This window comes from Thunnus albacares, chromosome 13 (genome assembly GCF_914725855.1).
Source record: "Thunnus albacares chromosome 13, fThuAlb1.1, whole genome shotgun sequence".
NCBI classification, from domain to species: Eukaryota; Metazoa; Chordata; class Actinopteri; order Scombriformes; family Scombridae; genus Thunnus; species Thunnus albacares.
Window position 1 is genome coordinate 21,465,862 of NC_058118.1, and position 21,639 is coordinate 21,487,500.

The 21,639-nt window shown below is 40.6% G+C and overlaps 2 protein-coding genes across 2 annotated transcripts in view; one reads left to right on the forward strand and one right to left on the reverse strand.

The window, feature by feature from the left end:
- Nucleotides 1-89: 89 nt before the first annotated feature.
- On the reverse strand, nucleotides 90-5,337 carry cdkn2aipnl (CDKN2A interacting protein N-terminal like). The gene is made up of 3 exons (XM_044370312.1): nucleotides 5,079-5,337; nucleotides 1,490-1,595; nucleotides 90-1,397 (listed from the first exon to the last, which is right to left on the reverse strand). The coding sequence occupies exons 1-3, from the start codon at nucleotides 5,288-5,290 to the stop codon at nucleotides 1,389-1,391; spliced, it is 327 nt and encodes a 108-aa protein (XP_044226247.1). The 5' UTR covers nucleotides 5,291-5,337; the 3' UTR covers nucleotides 90-1,388.
- Nucleotides 5,338-15,590: 10,253 nt separating this feature from the next.
- jade2 (jade family PHD finger 2) overlaps nucleotides 15,591-21,639 on the forward strand; it is a 202,614-nt gene continuing 196,565 nt past the window's right edge. Inside the window, exon 1 of the mRNA XM_044369919.1 lies at nucleotides 15,591-16,364. The gene's annotated coding sequence lies outside the window, so the exon portion shown is untranslated. The remainder of the gene's footprint in view (nucleotides 16,365-21,639) is intronic.

The following is a 21,639-nucleotide window of genomic DNA, read 5'->3' on the forward strand; positions in this document are numbered from 1 at the left end:
TTCTATAATACACATTTTTATTACTTCTCACAGCTCCTCCTCCTCCTCCTCCTCCTGACAGCTCATCGTAGTCTCTCGCGCCCACATGCTTTTTCTCTAATTTCACCCGCCGCAGAAAGCAAAAAGACTGTGTCGCCTGTGACGTGTGACAGCATGAATGAAGTGTCTGTGCTTTTGATCCTTCTCTTAAAATGACACAGCTGAAATCCAAATTAACAAACAAGCAGAGGATGAAAGCCGGTCCCTGTTCTCAGCTGTAAATGACAGCAGTTTAAAACGGGATCGACAGAGCAAACCGTGCCGCTGAGGAGCCCAGACTCCGATGCAGGTCACATGACATCAACTGTTTTCCCCAAAGGCCCAGGTTGTTTTTTCCACGCCTGCGTTTTGTCTTTTTTATTTTATTTGTATGTGATACCCAGTTAAAAGACCATTTGAGGAGTATAAATTTATGACTTAACGCTGCCCAATTACAGCTAAATAATCCATGGAAGACAGTCATCATAAGAGTTCTTTTTTTTTTTAAGACAGTAAAGGTCATATTGTGACTAGTGATTTATTTCACCTAATAAGCAGAAGGGATACGTTACAAAATTTTGTGAATTTAAAAAAAAAAAAGTGTATACTTATAACAATATGCTGTATAAACATAATAAAACACATTTTTCAGACTTTGAGACAGTTCTTGCTCTTTTCTGTTTTAGTTACTCTGTTTTATTATTAAATAAAGCAACTCAATCTGTTTATTCGACATAATCATTGTACTTGTTCCAAAGGTACAATTATAGAAGATTAAGTTTTATATATATATGGTGTAGAAAAACAACCCTAAGCTGAGAAAATAACAGAAAAATGCTCCAATGTTCCATTTTCGACACCTCTTTTGGAAGCAGCACCCTGGTTTTTCCCCTCACAGCTGCTACGATTTGTCTGAGAATTGTGAAGCAGCGACAACAGAACCAAAGTTATGCCAATAATTTGTTTATCCACTCACAGAAAATCTGAAACGGCACTGAATAATAATAAGTCCTTTATTCTACTTCAGACATTAGGACAAGATCCAGTGTCATCTTCCATCTGTATTTATTATAAAAACAGTACTAAAAACAATCAGTACACTTTAAAAAAATGTAAAACAATCATGCATAGAGATAGTGGAGCAGTGAAGTTCCCACACTGCCGACAGCTTCTTGTGACGTCATGATAATACAAATAAAAGCCTAAAAATCTGAGTATCACTCATTCACATCTGTATTAAACAATGTATGATGGTAATAAACTGTAGAAACGTGATAAGCTTTGTTACAAGCACAGCCTGTACGATCGAGTCCCTCCAGTCTTCAGTCGCTGATCAGATAAAACCAGAAGAGACGATTCGCCCGAGCTGGTCATCGACCCTGTGATGTAAGAGAGGAATACATGAAGAACTTTCTCAACATATGAGAACATATACAGTATTGTAAGCCTGTGTGTGTGTGTGTGTGCACACCTGTTGCTTTTTCATAATCTCATCTCTTGTCTTGAAGACCGGTGCGTCCTCCACATCGATGCCTTCCGCCATTTCCTTCACTTTCTCCAGGAGCTCTGAGCTATACCTGCCGTCAGAGACGAGAAATATTATGTCAACACGGTGACGCACAATTATTAAGCATCTTTAATTCATCTGTGATTCATAATATTTATAATAAGATAACATGAAAAACAAGTAAGAAAGCAAATATCAGTGAAACTGCAGATATACTGATCAACAGAAAATGAACAGATTATAATTTTGATGATCAGGATGTTAATTTATGAAGTAATTATTACACATTAAAAGTACTTGCTGGTGTTTTGGTACTGATGAGACTATGTGCAAAACTTAGAGAAACAGTTTTGGCCAAGACATGTGGCTTTCTTGTTAGATGAAAGGATCCATACCGCTCTGAAGAAGATTTTTTTTTTTAGCCTTTGAGGGAAAGAAAAAAAAAAAAATACTGGTATCGGATCAGTACTTTTTTAAAGCCAAAAGCCGGAAGAGAGCTTTTTCACTGCAGACGTTTAGACATGTGAGAGCAGGAAAAGCACAGGTGCAATTAAAAACATAAAAGGATGGGTTCACTTTCATCTATCTTAACAACAGTCAGGTGCCCCTATGAACATTAAAATAGCTTTAGCTTGCAGTAATCATTCCTCCTGCTCATATTGGGCATTAGAAAAAATCCCTTCATCATGTGCTTATACTGTAAGTGAAAGGGGACAAAATCCACAGTTCTCATTTTGAGCAAAAATATATTAAAAACTTTCGTTAGTTTTAGTTTCAGTCATATGAGATTGTCAAATAAAGCGGATATCTTCCACAGTTACAGTCTCACAGACAGTGTTTCCTTGTTCAGCTGCAGTGGAACGATGGTAACAAAAGGAGGGAATTTGGCACTAAAAAAGGTTTTAACTTTCAAAGATACTTGAAGCGTCATATTAGCTTCAGATAAACTTTTAAATACATTTTTGCACAGAAGGACAACTGTGGATTTTGTCCCCCATCGCTGACACCGTAAGTGCATTATGAAGGTAATGGCCAGTATGAACAGGACTATTGATTATAGGAAGAAAACTCCATTTCAGTGTTCATTTGGGCATCTGAATATTGTTTTAAGACAGACTTGAAAAAATTGTGAACCTGTCCTTTAACAGCACCAATTTATTTAATTGTTTTACAGACACAGGGGGGCAGCAGTGAGCTCATGACAGCTTATAACACAAGCATGAGATGAAGAAGACGCCGCACGTGAAAACATTTAAAAAGAAGCCACACAAAGGCGAGATTCACAATTTATTACAAGTAACTTAAAACAATATGTTTCACTTTTAGACGAGAAAGGGCTTCAATGGTGAGGACTAAACTAATTAGTTTGGTAAATGTATCTCAGTTAAACTTAACAGCTCAATTAAAGTCATTACTGTCATATTAATTGTAGATAAAGTGAGCTGTTCATCTTCTCCATCTCAAGAAACTGCAACACAAAACTATAGGACTTTATAAAGTTTAGAGAAAGTTGTTGACAGCTCACTGCTGTCTTGACTGCACACACCAATTTAGATAAATTCAGACAAATTTAAGATAAATTCCAATCTGGTTTCCATCAGAAGCATTAAACTGAAACGGTTCCTCTCAGAGTCTCTGATGACATAATGATGTGATTTGATGTGGGGTGAATGCTGTTGCTTGCTGGATCTTAGTGCAGCTTTTGATACTGTAGAACACAGCATCCTGATTGAAAGGCTCAGGCAGTGGGTTGGTGTCTCTGGGAACGTCCTGGACTGGTTCTCCTCCTGTCTCTCAGATAGAAGTTTTTCTGTGTCGCTCGGTCCCGTCTTTCCTGTGGTGTCCCTCAGGGTTCTATCTTGGGTCCTACGCTACTTGCTTTGTATGCGTTTCCCTTAAGTCATATTATTAGCAAATTTAAAAAGGTATCTCATATCACTGTTTAGATATTGATATTCAGCTGTATGTCTCTGTTTTGCACAATTATCTGGATGGCTGTCAACTTCTTGCAGCTAAACGCAGATAAGACCGAGGCCCTTATCGTTAGCTTCAGACAACATAGGTTGCTCGGTGTACTGGGTCCCTTTCTTCAGCTGTACAGTTTAATCTTAGAAATCTCAGTGTTATATTTGATCAGGCTGTACTTGGTACAACATATATAATCATTGACCTGGATATGATTCTTCCATTTGAGAAACACTGTCAAACTCGGGTCTGTTGTATCACAACCTGAGCTGGAGATTTTTTATATCATCCTGTCTAGACTACTGCAATTCCCTTTTCACCTGCCTCAGCAAGTCGTCCCTGGATCGTCTACAAATGGCCCAGACCGCCACCGCCGCAGGGCTGTTGACCAGGTCCAGCAGGACGACTCACGTCACACCCATCTTATCATCTTTACGCTGGCTTCCCATCAAATTTAGGATTTATTTTAAGGTTTTATGCAGGGTACATAGAGCCCTGCATGGTCAGGCACCCGTGTACATCTGTGAACTGCTCCATCTTTATATCACCAGTAGGTCACTTAGGTCTTTTGACCAGTGCTTACTGGTTGTCCCTCACTCTCAACTAAAAACAAAAGGTGATCGTGGCTCTGACACTGTGGAACACTCTTCCTATAGACTTATGATCTGCGCCCTCTGATGACACCTTTAAAGTCCAGATGAAATAGCATTTCGAGAGTATCTAACTTCCATATCGTGACGTATTTCTGAGTGAAACAGGAGACAGGTAGGACATAAGTTTGGGAGGAATTTGATTTGAATGTTAAAAAGTGGGCCTGTCATAATAAATCTCTCTGTGCTGCTAAAGGTTTGATGATTGATTGATGGGTGGATATCATGATATTATTGATTGGTTCAAGCCTACCTAAGTACAGGTTATATTTTGTTTTACAGGAAGAAAACATGATTGGATTTTGATACAAGAATACAAAGAAACTGGGTTTTTTTTGGCATGTAATGTTAAGTTGGTGCACAATATGACCGATGTTACAAATCAACTGGTTTTCCTGTTAACTGCTTACGTTTGTTGTGTAAACGTCGGGAGTCTCTCATTATGACAGCAGATGTTACAATCACGTAACATCACGGGGGGGGGGGGGGGGGGGGGGGGTATTTTGAAGAAAATATATCAAAATATGGTTAAGAATATTTCTGCTGCCAGTTTCACTGAACTCCATAAACCATCAATAAGCTGAATCAATCAGATTGGATAGTCTAGTCTACGAAATTATGAGTGATATATAATTATTATCAAGTATTTACAAACAAATGTTACCAGTTAACAGGAAAACCAGTTCATTTGTAACACCGGGGATGTGATCTGAAGACTCATTTATTCAAACTGGCCCCGTGCTATCTGTTGCTTGTGTTTTATAGTTTGTTTATTTGTTACTTTTTTTAAATTTTCTTATTTTTAACAATCCTACTCTTGTGAAGCACTTTGTGACGTTGCTCTGTAAAAAGGTGCTACACTAAATAAACTTCACTTCTGTAAATTACAGACACGCACTGCAGTGTGGTGGTCGTGAAAACACGTTGTGTTTACGTACCGACAACCGAGGAAGACGTTGTTGGCCCAGACCATGGACAGAGAGAGCAGGTGGTCCAGCTGCTGGAACTGGAAGTCGTTTATGTTCCGCAGGATGAACTCCCTCCTCGGCTTCCAGTGTTTGTCGCTCTCCCAGTAGCCTCGAAACTTTTCTACCTGCTCTGCCAGAGCTCTGTTTTGCTGAATGAAATCCTCCACGTCCAGGGAAGACATCTTGCTCTTCTACAGCTGCCGAGTCAACAAAGGCAGTTTCCTGTCTTCGAAGCCTGGGAGGTGTTTGTGTTGATGTTTGAGCTCCCAGTGTTTTCAACAGCGTCGCACAGTGGTGGAGCTGAGAGCTACAGCTGACCTGAAACAACCTCTGCACACAGCAACTTCTGGCTGGTTGTTACTGGGTAGTCAGTTGGATTAAATTCATTAAAGGTGCAACATCTTAATCCATCAAATTAATTCATGCACATAAACGTCCATCCGTCTTCTTTTATCCTTCACAGGGTTGCAGAGGAGCTGGAGCCAGTCGCAGAGCTCGACATTGGGCGAGAAATCACATCAATCACCACCATCATCAATCACAACAAACAACCATTCACACTCACATCTACGAGCAATTTTGAGTAACCTGATCCAATTTTTGGTCTGTGGGAGGAAGCTAGAGCACCTGAAGATAGACTGAACATCCAACATCCAAACTCTACATAGAAAGGCTCCAGCCGGCTGGTGGGTTTGAACCCAGAACTCTCTTGCTATGAGACAACAGTGCTAACCCCTGCACCACTGTGCTGCCTGTACATAAATCTATATAACATAATAGTATATGTCATAATTTTGTGGAGGGCCAGATTTGGCCCACGGGCCGCTATTTGTTATGTTATATGTCCATAAACGTATATATATATACACACAGAAATATTTGGCTCCCTAACGAAAGCTGAACTGGAGTTTTCCCTCTCATAGATTGCATCAAATTTTTACATGACTCTTCATAAACCTGCGGTAGATAGAAATGTAAACACAAGGCTCATGTAAATCCCAATAAACATGAGCTTGTAACCTCTTAGACAGGTACATAACATGATATATCCTATATGACCAGAACTTGTCAGTAACAGTTCTTCAGCTTCAACCATATATGAAGCAGGCTACTGTTTATTGTGTGTGGATTAGCCTATTAATGGAGATTATGACATCTGCCCTCAGATACAACCCTTGTTTTATACAAACGAAAACATATATTTAAACCACAGTGCTGAATAAATCTGGCCCTGAACCTAAGTGCTGACCCCTGTAATAGACCATCAGTGGGGTATTAATCACAAGAGGTGAAGCTGTGAAAAAGGACTAAATGATAAATAATGATAAATGAATCAACTGGTTTTGATTGTTCAGTACAGGCACACAACAAGTCAGTATTAAAAACATAAAGTTAAAAGTTAAGTGAAGCATCAGGTGTGATATTCATCACCACAAAAGGAAAATACAAGAGTGAGCAGAATACATCTGCAAATGTTTGACAACACCACTAACTGCACAATAACTTGCTGCTGATCATTTCAGGTTTCTAGTAGAGCACATACGGTGCAGTTGCGAATATGCGCACCCCAGAAAAGGAAAAGTGGTATTTTTACGAGGACATGTCATCTTTTAACTTGACATTTTTGTTGTATGGTGTTGAGGTGGATAATAAGCCTGATCTCATGGCAAATTTGAAGTTATTGTGACAAAAAAATGACGTATCTTTTTAGTTTGATGTCTTAGGGCTGAAATGTGTGCAGACCAAAGTATATGTACATATACTTGTTTGTTTTTATTCAACAAATCTGCAAATTCTTTGTGATATGTAATGATAAATGATTTATGATAGGTCATATTCCCTATAAGGAAATAAAAAAATGTCTTTAAGTTAAATCTGGTGCCATAAATATATTGTGTATTGTTAAATAAACAATGAAATAAAACTATGATAATAAAAAAAATGTATTGTGATCATATGTTAAGGTGGTAGTGTCATAGCTACTTAGAAGACAATAAAGGTGTGAAGATTGCACATCATCACATTAAAACATTTGGATGTAATCTTTTGAAATTGAGCAACATTGGCTGTAGACTGTCGGTGGGCTAACACAGCTTTAGACTTTCTCAGGTTTCTGCCTCATCCTCTAGCTTGATCTATGTGTGATTCTTGCTTTGCCAGAACATATAAAATTCACAGAGCAGGTACTGAGATGTTGAAATGTCTCCGGCACACACACACACACACACACACACACACACACACACACACACACACATACTTTCATTTTTCTGCTTTCTTCTCCCTTGACCGGCGGCTCTCTCTGCACTTGACCAGCCCGCCAGGAATATGATCAGTGAGAAACTGGACTTTTAACCTTCAGTCTATGTAAAGAGGCTTATAGACAGTCAGTCAGGCTCACAGATATGCACAAACACATGAACACACACACACACGCACACACACACACACACACATGCAGCCTCTCTCCATGCTCTCTTCACAGATGTGTGCACAAACCCCTGCAAGATTTTCTTTTCCTTCTAACTTTCGCTCATTCACGCACACACAGCAGAGCGGAGGATTTGGGACTTGTTTTGACATGAAGTCATTGATATGCAGAGGGATTTCAGAGGAGGCAAGCCAACATGAAGTCTGACGGACAGACAGACAGACAGAAAGGCAGACCAGCTCATTGCTCTGTTGTTGGTTTTGTTTCCACAACGCAGTAAGAACTAATTTCACTGTAAATGACTGTCAAAAATGTCTGAAGACTGCCATTATAACAGCCAGATACATGTCTAAAGGAATAGAATAAAGGTATCGGCCTCAATGATTTGCTGTGAACTCAAAATGAATTTGCTTTGCGTTAAATTGAAAGAATTAAGAAGATGTTTCTCTGTAAAATCATGTATTAACAGTCATCTGTATATCCTGCATTGAAATAAATGAACAAAAGCAGAGGGTCTGTCAAAGAGAAAGACTTATTCATATTTTAAACCAGCAGAATGGAAACCAAAGTTCCCACATGCAATCTATTGAGAAGATGATTAAAATGATCCATTTGTTTTTCATTGTTATCCTTATTACAGTAATCTAAAGGAGCTGTGCATAATAAGCATGGAGGTAGTTAAATTAGACACATACATAGCAAAGGTAACCTCATACATGCAAAATAGATTATGTAAAAACATCTGGTTTATAAAAGAAAAACAAGAGGCTTATAACAGCCTCACAATCTCACGAGATTGAACTCCTGACACCTTAATTTCACAGCGATTTCAAAGGAATAGCGGAGACGAAGCCAAAGAAAGACTCAGCAGGTTGGAACAACGGTCAGACATGCAGTGATGAAATAATGTCTGGGCAGATCAGGACAGGATTTCTTGAATGTGCAACCTAACAGATTCAGTGAAGATCAAGAGCAGATCAGAGGGGACTGTCTTACCTTTATACCTCTACTGCGTTTATTCTCTGCAACATACAGCAAAGAGAAGGAGCTCAAGAAGTGACACTTAACGATTTATCCAGACACCAAACTCCAGACTGCTATTGTAAAGTAGCCACTATTAGACAGGTGTGATTTCACTGGTGAGTTCCAGACATGGATATCCAGGAAAGAATTTGTGTTACTGTGTAAAATACAGTGATTCTGGCCAAAAATCATCAATTTTAACTCTCTTTTAAAACGTTGCCCAAACAGAAAAGTTTGAATCTCAGCGTAGTCAGGTTTCTCTAGTTTAACAACAAATTCTGTTTTCAATAGGTTTTTTTTTTTTCATGGATGACATTTTAACATGTCACAGTAGGGGGAAAAAAATAGGTGTAAATTGCTATGGAATAAAATGAATGATGGCTGAATACCATTTATCTGCTTGTGCATGCTGGCTCACTGTCATAGCTTACTGGGACCGCCATTGTTAACGTTATAAGTAACACCTGCGCTTTTCCTGCTATGACAAATCGATAATGTCTGCTGTGACAAAGGTTAATACTCAAGCAAACAAAACACTACAGGAAATATATTTGTATCTTTTTTAAAAAAAAAAAAAAAAAAAGCACTTTATGATTAATCAGTCAGACTGGAACCTTGATTGTTTCTGTTGGCTTTGTCTGAAGAATAACTAAGTTGAAAAATCCTGTTGGTTTTCAACATATTCCCTCTCTGCCTCGTGAACAGATGTTTCAGCTTCACCCTGTTTTCCATGGAGCACCAAGCGTTGTAATTCTATTTCCACGCAGTGTCAGTTTACTATAAGTGGTTACAAAACTTCTTCCCCAACAGGCCGTACTCTCCTGATGCCTTGAATCGAGTGTTTTACTATCCAGCACCACAGAGCAGAGAGACATGAACAAACTCGGTTAACACAGGAACATGATGCTTTCTGAATCTTCCCCTCTGCACGCTACAGACACACAACCAAAAGCCTTACAACACAATATTCCTTGGACATGAATATTTTAGGTGGACATATATGCATATATGTACACGCACACATTTTATACTTGGTGGTGGAAGAAGTATTCAGATCCTTTACTTAAGTTAGAGTACCAATACAGCAATGTAAAAATACTCCATTACAAGTAAAGGTCCTGCATGAAAAACCACACTTTAGCAAAAGAACTATTAGAAGTATAAGCAGCAAAATGTACTTACGGTATTGCAGTAAAAGTACTCATTTCATCCCTCTGACTGATATATTATTATATATGACATCATTGGATCATTAATACTGAATCACCAGTGTTAGAGCAGCATGTTACTGTTGTAGCTGCTGGAGGTGGAGTTAGTCTCAAATACTTTATATACAGTTAGCTAGTTTAGTCCAGTGGTTCCCAGCCTAGGGGTCGGGCCCCTCCAAAAGGTCAGCAGATAAATCTGAGGGGTCGTGAGATGACTAATGGGAGAGGAAAGAAGAAAAAACAAAGTTCTGAAACACAAATACGTTTTCAGTGTTTGGACTTTTTCTCTAATCTTTGATTTTTGGTGAAATATTGGATCATTTGAACATTTATTGAAATGAAACCATGTGAGAAGTTTAGAGGGAAAAATCACTATTTGGTGCAGCTGTTAACAACTCATAGACATCTGAAATGTGACCCCGACTACACACTGCTTTTTGTAAGACGTCAAAAGCCAAAAAGGTTGGAAACTGCTGGTTTCATCTTTAACAATGTGTTGTATTTTAAAAGCTTGTTATATTATCCATTGTGTCAAATCTTCATCTGAAAAGTAACTAAAGCTGTAAAATCAATGTAGTGGAGTAGAAAGTACAATATTTCCCTTTGAAGTGTAATGAAGTGGAAGTATAAAGTAGCATAAAATGGAAATACTCAAGTCAAGTACAAGTAACTCAACATTCTACTTAAGTACATGTACTTGAGTAGATGTACTTGGTTACTTTCAAGCACTGTATACTGCAGTACTGTACAGAACCCTCTAACCCTCTAACATTAACACTAAATCCCAACCCTTAACCAGTTTCTGTAAGAAGTATGTCCCATTAAATGTTCTCGCCTCAGACATTTTTTCTCTGTTTTCTTTACTCATGAGTCAGTCCTCATAAGTAAGCACACATAAAAATGCATTTCACCTCCTCTCAAATTCCCCCTGAGGAAAACCACCAGTGGCACTCTCAGGTATGTTAGATTTTGGGCCGCCTCCAAGTCATACAAGTCGCCGCTTTATTGAGTGAACTAACCCATTAAGTTTATGGCCCCGCTCTCTCCCTCTCACTCAGCCTGAAATATACACTGATGCTGAAATAATACACTGCGTTCCAGGCTGCTTTGGCAGACGGTAACTCTTGATGAGTCACCTAATGTGTGCTTACTCAGGAGAAAATTATAATTGGGAAACACACAGACAACAGGTAGCCCTTTCAGCCGGAGAACTGGGGGAGCACCAGCGAGAAGGGATTAACTCACTCTGTGAAGTGTCTGTGGATACCAAGGTCACTGTGAGAAGAACGGGACATGCAGGAAAGAAGTTTGTTAGATTATTATAAAGGTTATTTGCAGAGTGTGATTTTCCACGTACAGAGTCAACTTTCAATGAGCTTGCAAAAGCTGACGCAGATTGTGTTGAAAAGTAAACAACGAGGAGGCAATTAAAGTTTCTTTCTTTTTTTTTCAAATCAGATATAGATTTTTTTCTTGGTAATTTTATTCATTTTTTTTTTTCCTGCAGTCAGTTTTATTTGCTGCTTTTGTCCTCTGCATATTTTGGAGGCATGCTGAAAGGTGTGCTTATAGTTAGCCAAGCTTCCCAAGAAAAAATGATGGCATCAGTCGTTTCAACAAACAAGTTTTGTGTTTCAGTTTTAAGTTTCTCCTCCTTCTGCACTGATATATGTAGAATTTCAATCTTTAGAGACCATCCTGGTTAAATAAAGGTAAAAAAAAAAAAGTCAAATTTCAAATCTGTGTAGCTTCATTTTACACTAGATGTCTAAACTAAAGCTAATCATTGTAGAATTGATCAATAGGAAATGTAATTCTGGTTGCAGTGTTACAGCTTTACTTTCCAGATCAATGGTACGTATTAAAATACATTTTAAAATAAATTTTGATTATAGCCTTCTGCTATTTTAGTTGTGAGCATTAGCATGTAAGAGGTAAAGCAGGTAAACTAGCTCATCCCCACCGAGGGACTGAAAACAACAAATCTTTTGAATGAAAAAAAAAACTTAAACTTACTTTAGATCACTAAAGCAGGATGAGCATTTGTGAAACTTGTTGGAAAATGCATCGTAGTTTGCCACAGGACTATGAGAATTAGGCTACACTTGACATTGCATTGACTTTAGTTCCCACAAAGGAGGGGTGCTTCAACATTTTAGGCTTGGGACCCAAGTGATAAATGTAGTCTGTCACCCTGGGACCCAGACTAATTAAAACTAGTGCTCTTGACATGTAGGGAGGCTGGGGCGGTAGGGCCTGCCAGCTATTTCAGGTCCTTAATCCTGACCCGTTGTTTAAAAAACTAGGATATATACCCGACTATTGGCCTAATTGCAGTTGACATGGATATCGGGGCCATGATACAGTGCGTGCACCTCCGCAAGTCAGTAATATCCCCACAACCGCTCCATTGTAGCACCAACATACAGCTGCCTCTAGAGGAATACTGTCATCTCTGTTGTTCACATATTGATCTTATTTCCTGGAATGTGTGGTTATGAAAATCAAATGCAACCTACGTATGTCATGGAAAAATAGTGTAATGTTGGCTGCTGTGTATGTGTGTGTGTGTTTGTGTGTGTGTGTGTGTGTATATGTGTATGTGTGGTGGGAGGGTGTTCATGATTGACATCACCAGCAAGTTAACTGACAGAGTTTGTTGAAGACTTTGTGTCTCGAGAGTAACCAAAGAAGAATGAAAATAAAAAAGACATAAGTGTTTGAAACTAATTAACTAGACGTTAGAACTCCAAACCAAGTAGACTCCAAAGTTTCAACGTGACGAAGGGAATTAAACTCGAGAAGAATCACAATTTTTGTATTTGTCCTTTGTGCTTTTTGACATATAGGAATATGAATCACAATGCTTTATTAATAACATCCTGGCTTTTTTGTTCTAAAATGAAAGGTATCTTAAAGTAAAAGTTGTTGAAGGTAAAAATACAAATTACGTTCTAACAAAGCAAAGTTTCTGAACATTTTGAAGGATGTATAACCAATCAATTGATTACTGAACTGCAGCGTGCACAACAAACATGGTGAGTTAAGCTAATTATTTAGTTAATGTTAGTGGTGAATTGTCCATTTTGATGGCCGTTATCAACATTTTAGCTTAATTTAAACATGTTTTACCAAGAAAATGGCATAAATAGCATCTGCTTTTATAACTATCATGCTGTTCATGACTGACACTACCACCATGGTAGGCGCCTGACCGATTTTGTTGAAGATTTTGTGTCCATTGAGTAACAAAAGAAGAAGGAAAATAAAAAGACAAAACAGTTTCAAAACATTTGAAACTAATTAAGTAGACGAGAGAACTCCAAACCAAATAGACTCCTGGCTAACATCCTGGCTTTTTTTTTTGGTCTAAAATCAAAAGTATCTCTAAGGAAAAGTTGTTGAAAGAATTCAGAGATGGAAAAAGACAAATTATATCCTAGCAAAGCAAATTTTCTTAACATTTTGGAACATTTATAACCAAACTATTCAAAACTTCATTGCACAGTGGACCTCACTGAACTACAGCAGGCACAAGCTAATTATTTACTTAATGTCAATGGTGAATTATCCATTTTGATAACAGTCATAAAACATTTTACTAAATCTTCATATAATAATAATAATAATTATAATACATTTTATTCATAGAACGCTTTTCAAGGTACTCAAAGATGATTTACAAAAGTTAAAAGGATCATAAAAAAACAAAAAAACCCAACACACTTAAAGCAGAAGGTAAATATGTCTTGTTTTGTTTGACCAACAGTCCAAACCCCAAAGAAAATCAGATTACCATCATGTTTGACAAAGAAAAGCATTAAATCATCACATTTGAGTAGCTGAAACCAGCAAATATTTGTTCATTTTTGCTTAAAAAAACGACTTAAACGATTATTCGATTATCAAAATAGTTGCAGATTCATTTTCTATTGATCGACTAATAGATTAATTGACTAATCGTTACAGCTCTACATTAGTTACTGATACAAATGTCTTAAAATGTGTGTGTTTAATGATTAATTGATGAGCTACATGTGGCACCTTTAAACATGTATCAGTAATACTCTGCTGCTGTAAACCTCATCCATCTGGTGCACCCAGCAGATTAAACAAACTACAACTACTATTTGACCCAGATCTGGGTGGATCTACTTCCTAAATAAACAATGGGTGCATCTCATCAGCCAGGAAATTGCATTAGCACACATTAAAAACGATCACGGAGAGGGTCACAGGCTGTTTCCTGGGGGTGGGGGGGTGGGGGAGACGGGACGACACACTATCTACCTGTGTTATGTGGAGGAAAAGGAGGGGAGGACACACTGTGGGATGCTGCTGTTGCATTTGAATGTGTGCCAGAGAAATCCCTCCTCTGTGTCCTTCACCACCTCATTTCACTTTGTGCAAAACAGCATCACACCCTCTTTTCCTCTTCCACAATCCCCCCCCCCCCCCGCCCCCCCTCCTCTCTCTCTCCACTATCTGAGTGACACCTGATACAGCTGATATGAGCATTTGTGCACCTGACATCCTTGCATTGTGTGCGTGTTCATGTGCTTGCAGGTCTGTGTCTTTGATAAGGGTAGAAATGTCCCATTTGCTCATCTGAGTGACCTTAATTTCAGCATGCCTCCTGGCTCTGCAGACATTTTAGAAACCAAAAAAAAAAAAAGCACGGACGAAGACGAATAACAACAGTTGAGTCTGCTGTCTGTCGCTGCAGAGATGCAGAGTTAAAAGCTGCACATACTTACTGAGACGGGGGAATTTTCATGGAAGATGGATTTGTTTGTATGCACTCCGCTTGTTATTAAAGCAAACTTTGGAGAAAGTATAGGAAAACGTTGTTCTGCTTGACAACAGGCAGAGGACAGTGATTTAGAGGCAGTGGAGGGTAGTAGATTACACATTGATCAAGCACCCTCCTCATCTTTAAATATAGATTTTAGAGAAAATGTGAGGGAAGGTAATTTACTTGCCAACCATTCCCCTTTGGATCACTATGAGCAAATCAATCACTGGTGGAGAGATATTATCACTTACAGTAAAGTGCAACTACAGGCCTTCACTTTGAACTGAAGCTCCATGCTGCCAATTATCTTGACAGCAGTGATAATGGCGATGATGAGGTTGAAGGATCCCCTTTAAAAAAAAAAAATGGTGAGAGGGATTGAAATGGAAAAGGTAGCTACTATAAATCACAAGATGTGGATGAGTTTGAATTCTACATAAAATCCTTCAGACATAAAGAAATTCAGTCACATGTCACTCATGTGCCTTTATCTTTAGACATAAGGGCATCATTTTAAGTGATTTTAAGGTGACATAAAAAAAAACAGCCTACAGTTATCTTTTGAAAACTTTTATCATATGCAGATATTGCTAAAATCTATCCACATTTCCTATTTGTGCAGTTAAATTCATTCCCTTTTGGAGGCTACAATAAATTTTATTTTATTCAATTGAACTGGTGGTTCTTTGTTTTATGATAATTGCTGGTAAGAAGTCAGACACCAGATTAATCTTTTTAATGCCAACACTTCTCCCCTCACAGTGAGTTTGTATGCCTGGCAGAGAATTGGCAGGTGAAGGTTCAATCCCCATCCTCTCCTCTCCGAGGCGCAGTAATCTAGCATTTCTAGAGTAGGAAGTACAGCTTGCGGTAACAGTGAATTGAAAGTACGCCATAAATATGGCGCCAAAAGAGTTTTCAAGCCGATGATAAGAGCTGAGAGATTTTTCCTCCGTGTTGTCTTTTTTTTTTTTTTTTTTCTCTGGGGGGTAGGTGAGGGGGGAGGGAGGGAGGGAAGAGGTTGCAAGACAAGACCCGCCTGTGCATTTGTGCAGAGCGGTGTGCACCGGGCAGAGGAGTGGGGAGCGAGGCGAGGCAGTGAAGACGGCGGAGTGCCCAATGTTTTATTTTTGAAGGAGGGACGTTGCGAAACTGGCTTGCAATCTTTTCTGACTCATCGTTTGGAAATAAAGCATCCTTTTCTTTTTTTTTTTTTTTTTTTTTGCACCCTTCCTCCTCCTCCTTCTCCTGGTGATTCTTCCGTCCCCTCCTTCCCGTACCGCTGGCACTGGAGAGGAAAACACAGTCGGATTTTGACACCACGTTTGGGGCTGCTTTTGCAAAATGCGACATGCTTTCCTGTGAGCGGTATGTTGTGCGCACCTCGCAGCCTGCTGCTACACCGTGAACAGCAGCAGGACCAGCGGCGGCACCGCTCCGTTTGTTGGTATTGACTTGTAAAAAAAAGGCTGCAACTCAAGTCTGGCTGCCCACTTTTGGATTTTATTTCGGATTTGGACTCGGCCGTCGGTCTTTGCAGAGCTGACGCGCTGTCAACACGCACCGTGAAGCGGAGGGGAAGGGACAGTCCTGTCACCCAACGTGGATCCACAGTCGGGGGGCTGTTTAGCAGCACTGCTAGCAGCCTGTCAGGGCACTGACTGGGCAAACTGAACTAGTGCTAAACCCACCACTGTAAAACTACATGTGCCTGGCTCCCAATGATCTCCTAATCTCTGGGAATCGCCCGCCGTCCAGGACTGAGGACGTCTCTGCACCCGAAGCTGACTGCGATCAAGGTAAAAAAAAAATCCCTGCTAAAAATACTACTAACACACGGATGAAAATGATAAAACCTAAAAGTGGGAGTGTTGCAGGACCTCTGAAGTCTACTTTGCAGCTGCCGCTAGTGCTATACCAGTGCTAGGCTAGCAGCAGGGCAGCGGCACTGTACGCACTTTTGCAGCGGGCTTGTCAGTAGACTGGATGGTGCATGTGGGTCAAGCCAAGGAGGGGTGCGCGTCGTTTTGTGTTTTGCGGTGATGAAAAGACAAATAACCCGGTTCAAGTCAACGCCTGTGCACGCGGAGAGATGTAATAAACCGGGTAAACTTGGCCATGTTGTGCTGCAAACGTAACGTGAACGCGCCCCCGGTGGGAATCAAGTGTGCGAGCGGGCAGTTGGAGAGTATCCAAGTGTGGCTATTTTTGCGCGTAATTGCAACAAATAGGCTCATTTGCAACAGTGCAGCGAGGAATGTGAGTTGTAACTTGCAGACGGACGTGAAGGCAGGAAAGCTGGAACACACACACACACACACACACATACACACACACGTATACACACATAAACACACATTCTAACATACATGTACAAACAGATATGGGGAGAGGATATGAGATGAAGTTGTGTGAGGGTTTGGTTGTGCTGCAGGTTTTTTGGGTGCAAGGTGGTGGCACCAAACGTTTACAGTTCCTGCAGGAATTGCAGGCTCCTTCAGTCCTCAGCAAATTGGGGGGAAAGGAAACCAGGGGGAGCAGCAGCATTGCTTTTAGGAAGGCTGAGCACGCAACCACACACATACGCGCGCGCGCACACACACACACATACACACATCAAGGAATTAGAGCAACTACTCTCTGCCTCCTTCACCCTCTCCTCCTCCTCCTCCTCCTGCTTCGTGCTGTGCAGATCTAGCTGGCTTTAGAAGAGGGGGGAGTGGCTGTTGTTTACCTCCTCAAAGTCAGAGCTCTGTCTATCTGTATCCCTGGCATGGATGAGAGTAGCTGTTGCACCCTTACCTGGGAAAAAAAAAAATCCCCCAGTAATAACAACAAAACCAGGACTTGACAGTGGTTGCAGATGCTGATGCCAGACGTCAGATGTGAGCAGTATTAATGGGGTGTAAGTGGGGCATTTGCTTCCAGTGTGATTTTCAGCAGCGCGTTGTGGCCACCTACACTTCATAATTGCCTGGAGAACCTCTAAAGAATATTCCGTCTGCCAATTAGTGCTGATCATTAACGGATGGTGCAATTTATCCAGATTTTCTTTTTAATTTTTTGATGGCACATGTGAGGCTGAGCTGGCTCCAGTCTTGAATCAATTAAGCTGGAATCGTCTGGGGACTTGTTAAATGTTCCCAGTTGTGACAGCAGACCCCCCCCCCCCCCCACCACCCCTCCACCCCTCCTCCCCACCTCCCTCACCCCACTCCACTCTCCCCCACCATCACCATCACACACACACACACACACACACATACACACACGAACGCACACCACACGCACACGGCATCGTCATCATCACGCACAAGTACCAACAACTCTCAGTGTGCCTCTCGCTCACTCTAAACACATATTCAAGATGCTCGTCGAACTCGCTCTTGACAAACTCTCTCTGTCTTACACACACACACACACACAAACACACAAACACACAGAGACAGAACCCTTCTCCCGCTGGGTATGAAACCGGAGATGAGTCATGGTGTGTGGGGGCATAACAACTCTCTCTATCCCTCGATCCCCCCTCTCTGTCTTTCATATCTTCCCTGATGCAGTGCTATCTTGTTCTCTCTCTTCCTCTCTCTCTCTCTTTCTCCCCTTCTGTCTTTCACCATCCCCTCCCTCAAGGCTTGCCTCTCTTGCTTATAGACAGTGGTTGTTTACAAGGCAAGTGAGCAGGGATGAGAGCTGTTTTCATTTTGCATTTGCTTTTTTTTTTTTTTTTTTGCTTTTTTGACAACATCCATCCAGCCTGTCGTCCATCTCTCAATCTCTCCTCCCTTCATCTCATCCATCGCTCCCTTCATCTCATCCATTGCTCCCTTTCTTCTTCTTTCTTTCCTTTCCATCCATCCACTGCACCGTTCCTCCCCGACCTTTTATCCATCCCTCCATCTTTTTCCCTCATCATCTCCTCATCATTTCGCAATCAACATTTCACTGATTTCTCTGTCAAGTCTTACTTAAGAGCACAGCCAGGAGGAATGTGTGTGTGTGTGTGTGTGTGTCTGTGTGTGTGTGTGTGTCCATATGTACAGTAAATCATGTGAAACCCGAGCACGCAGACCCTTCAAGCCTCACATGTGTACATACACACACGTGTGTGTGGGCAGGGGCCTAGCGTAGCGTGTGTGTGTGCACTTGTATTTGTCTGTGCTGCGTTAAGCGCTGAGCTCTGATTGGATGGAAAAGGGGGTAAGGACCCCCACGTGGTGCGTTACATCGCATTAGCAGCTACGTAGTGAAGAGGAGGAGGAGGAAGAGGAGGGATGTTGTTCATGAATGGACCGCCGACGTCACGCAAACTGTACCCTCAATCCCTCACACGCACACGCATGCATGCCTTCCCATGTGCACATACATGTTTTTACACACATAGCTAAAGAGGGCTGCAGGGCAAATGAGTCTGTGTGTGATTCAGAAAGACGTGTCAGATAAGGATAGGAACCAACTGAGCTGAGGGATTTATGTGTGTGTGTGTGTGTGTGTGTGTGTGTGTGTGTAGCTGCCTGCAGGCGTGTTGGCTAGCTGTCATGTCACCAGCTCTCTGCTGTGCTCTGCTTACTAACTAACTAACCAGCATGTCGGCCACAAGGGTATTACTACTAGCTGAGGAGGATTTGTGTGTGTGTGTGTGTGTGTGTGTGTGTGTGTGTGTGTGTGTGTGTGTGTGTGTGTTCTTGTTGATGTGTAGTTCCCTATTTGCTGTGATTGTGTGTGTTAAGAACAGCCTGATATTGGTTTTCTGATTGATGCTGATGATTCAGAATCAGAATTTCTGCTGATTGATAGACATATTCGCCATATAAATATTGTCTTTTTTTTCAAAATTTCTTTCAGACTTTTCTCTCTTTAAGGAATGTCTTGAATGATAAAAAAATGACCTTGATCAAGACAGAATAAGAAAGGCAAAAATAAGCATTAAAATGTTTTCTCAGACTTGATTGATTATCTTTAATAAAGGACGTTACAGTTACTTGTACTGTAACAGAACAGCTGTTCTTATTTTTAAGTTTAAAGACTGTGAGAACTTTTATTACACTTACAGTATGTGTTTAAATAGAGCTGGAACAATTAGTTGATTGATCAACTACTCGGTCAACAAAATTGATCTGCAACTATTTTTGATAATCGAATAACCGTCTGAGTCATTTTTAAAGCTAAAATCTCAAATATTTACTACTTCCAGTTTCTCTGATGTGAGGATTTGATACTTCTCTTTGTCATAAATGATGATAGACTGAATATCTTTGAAGATGTCACCACAGGCTGGATCAAACGCTCCAGGCTAAGGCTTCACCATACTGGAAAAAACTGATATTGTGATATATTTTTTTTTCAGTGATATACATATGTAATATATATGGCGATATGAGAAAATACAGGATATTTCACAAGATGCATGGTGTGTTACACATGTACAGATATACAATTAACAACTATAATTTCCACCATTTAGGTACTTTAAAAGTCTATCCTCCTCTAACAAAACAAAACCCCCCTCCTACTTCCACCACACTTGGTTCAGCCCTCTGCCACCCCTCCCGAAATCAGCTTGGACTCCTCCACTTTCGGTTTCATGTACAGTATGGGACTCTGACACCAGTGTGGACAAGTAGAGAGAAAGAGAACAGGTGGAGAGGTATTTGGGGGAAAAACAACACATGTTTCTTAATAAACTTTACAAATGGATTTATGTGTCACAGTTGTGTTATTTACATGTAATCTACCGTTTCCAACCATGTTAAAACGTACGTTTAATCTGCGTGGCAGAAGATAAACAGGCCTCCCGGCGCGGCTGAGGATGGTAAAACTCTCAAACTCAAGCAACAAACAGATTTATCTGTATAAGATAAATCTATATAAGATGTAAATACAGACAGATCTGGATACTGCAAGTTGTGTGTGTGTGTGTGTGTGTGTGTGTGTTAAACATTTCCTACATTAAGACACAGACCAGCCTCGTGACAATAACTGTTTAACTTTTAACCAGCGCCAGGATGAAGTGCAGCTATTAACAGGAATACACGTACCGAACGCCTGCTTCTAGATCCAGGCGACATTATCTGTGACAGTAGCTGCGTCACGTGCGTGTTTACAGGCAGACTCTGCTGCATGCATATAGCGATCAGGTCACTATGTGCTCTGGTGAATGGTGCACTTGATCAGTTTATCACACAAAACAAAACAGACAGCGCTTGTTTTCAGGTTGCGGTAGGCGACTGACGGGGACTGCTTTGGTTGTTTGATAAGTTGATGAAGTGCATCCCTTTTTCACCAGAGCACAACGGGAACTGATCAAACTCTTGTGTATGCAAGAACCCTTAAATCAGACTCAATGATGTAATGTCAGGTGGACTTTTCTCATAGATTTCTTGTGAGTTTTGTTTCAAGCAGCAAAAAAGTTGTAGCATGACGTGTTTGGGTTTATTTGCCTTAGTTGACATTGTTCGTCCCGCGATATGACTGTTGGACATGCGCACAATGGCATGTTTTTACACAGTAGCCAGTGTGTGTTTTTGTCAGTGTTGCTCTCGGTGGACGACCCTGCTGTGACCTAGAACCTCATTAGCGGTGAGTGTGTACATGCTAACCTGCTGTTCAGTGGGCAGACAGATGACGTCAGACTTCGGGGTGGGGGCGGGGGGGGGGGGGGGGGGGGGGGGGGGCACTGTGACTCAGCCTTGCTCGTGAAGGATAATCGCAAAGTATGCACACCTGCACACATCACTGTCGAGAAAGGAAAATAGGAGACATATTTTAAAGAAAGATTTTGCAGGAGTAATCGGAAAAGCGCTTCATAATAACTCTTCGTCCTGCAAAACCTGTCCCTCGCTCACTGATTAAGAGCAGTGTGAACGTTCTGGTGCGGCAGATGTTTTTTTTTTTGATGATCCTTTTTTTTTTTTTGTCATAGTTTACAGAAAAGTCCTATGTTGTTACCACAAAGTTGATATAATTAGATCAGGGCTCGCCGAGCTCATGTTTCATTTCCGTTATACTTATATTATGCATTTTCATTTCCCCTTAGTAAATGACACATTAACAGCAGTCATCTGACACATA

Bases quoted from the DNA above. Each gene is read 5' to 3' on its own strand.
- cdkn2aipnl (XM_044370312.1), bottom strand. From the start codon at position 5,290: ATGTCTTCCCTGGACGTGGAGGATTTCATTCAGCAAAACAGAGCTCTG. The intron at 1,596-5,078 runs GTACGTAAACAC...CTCTGACGGCAG, and splicing joins AACGTCTTCCTCGGTTGTCG to GTATAGCTCAGAGCTCCTGG.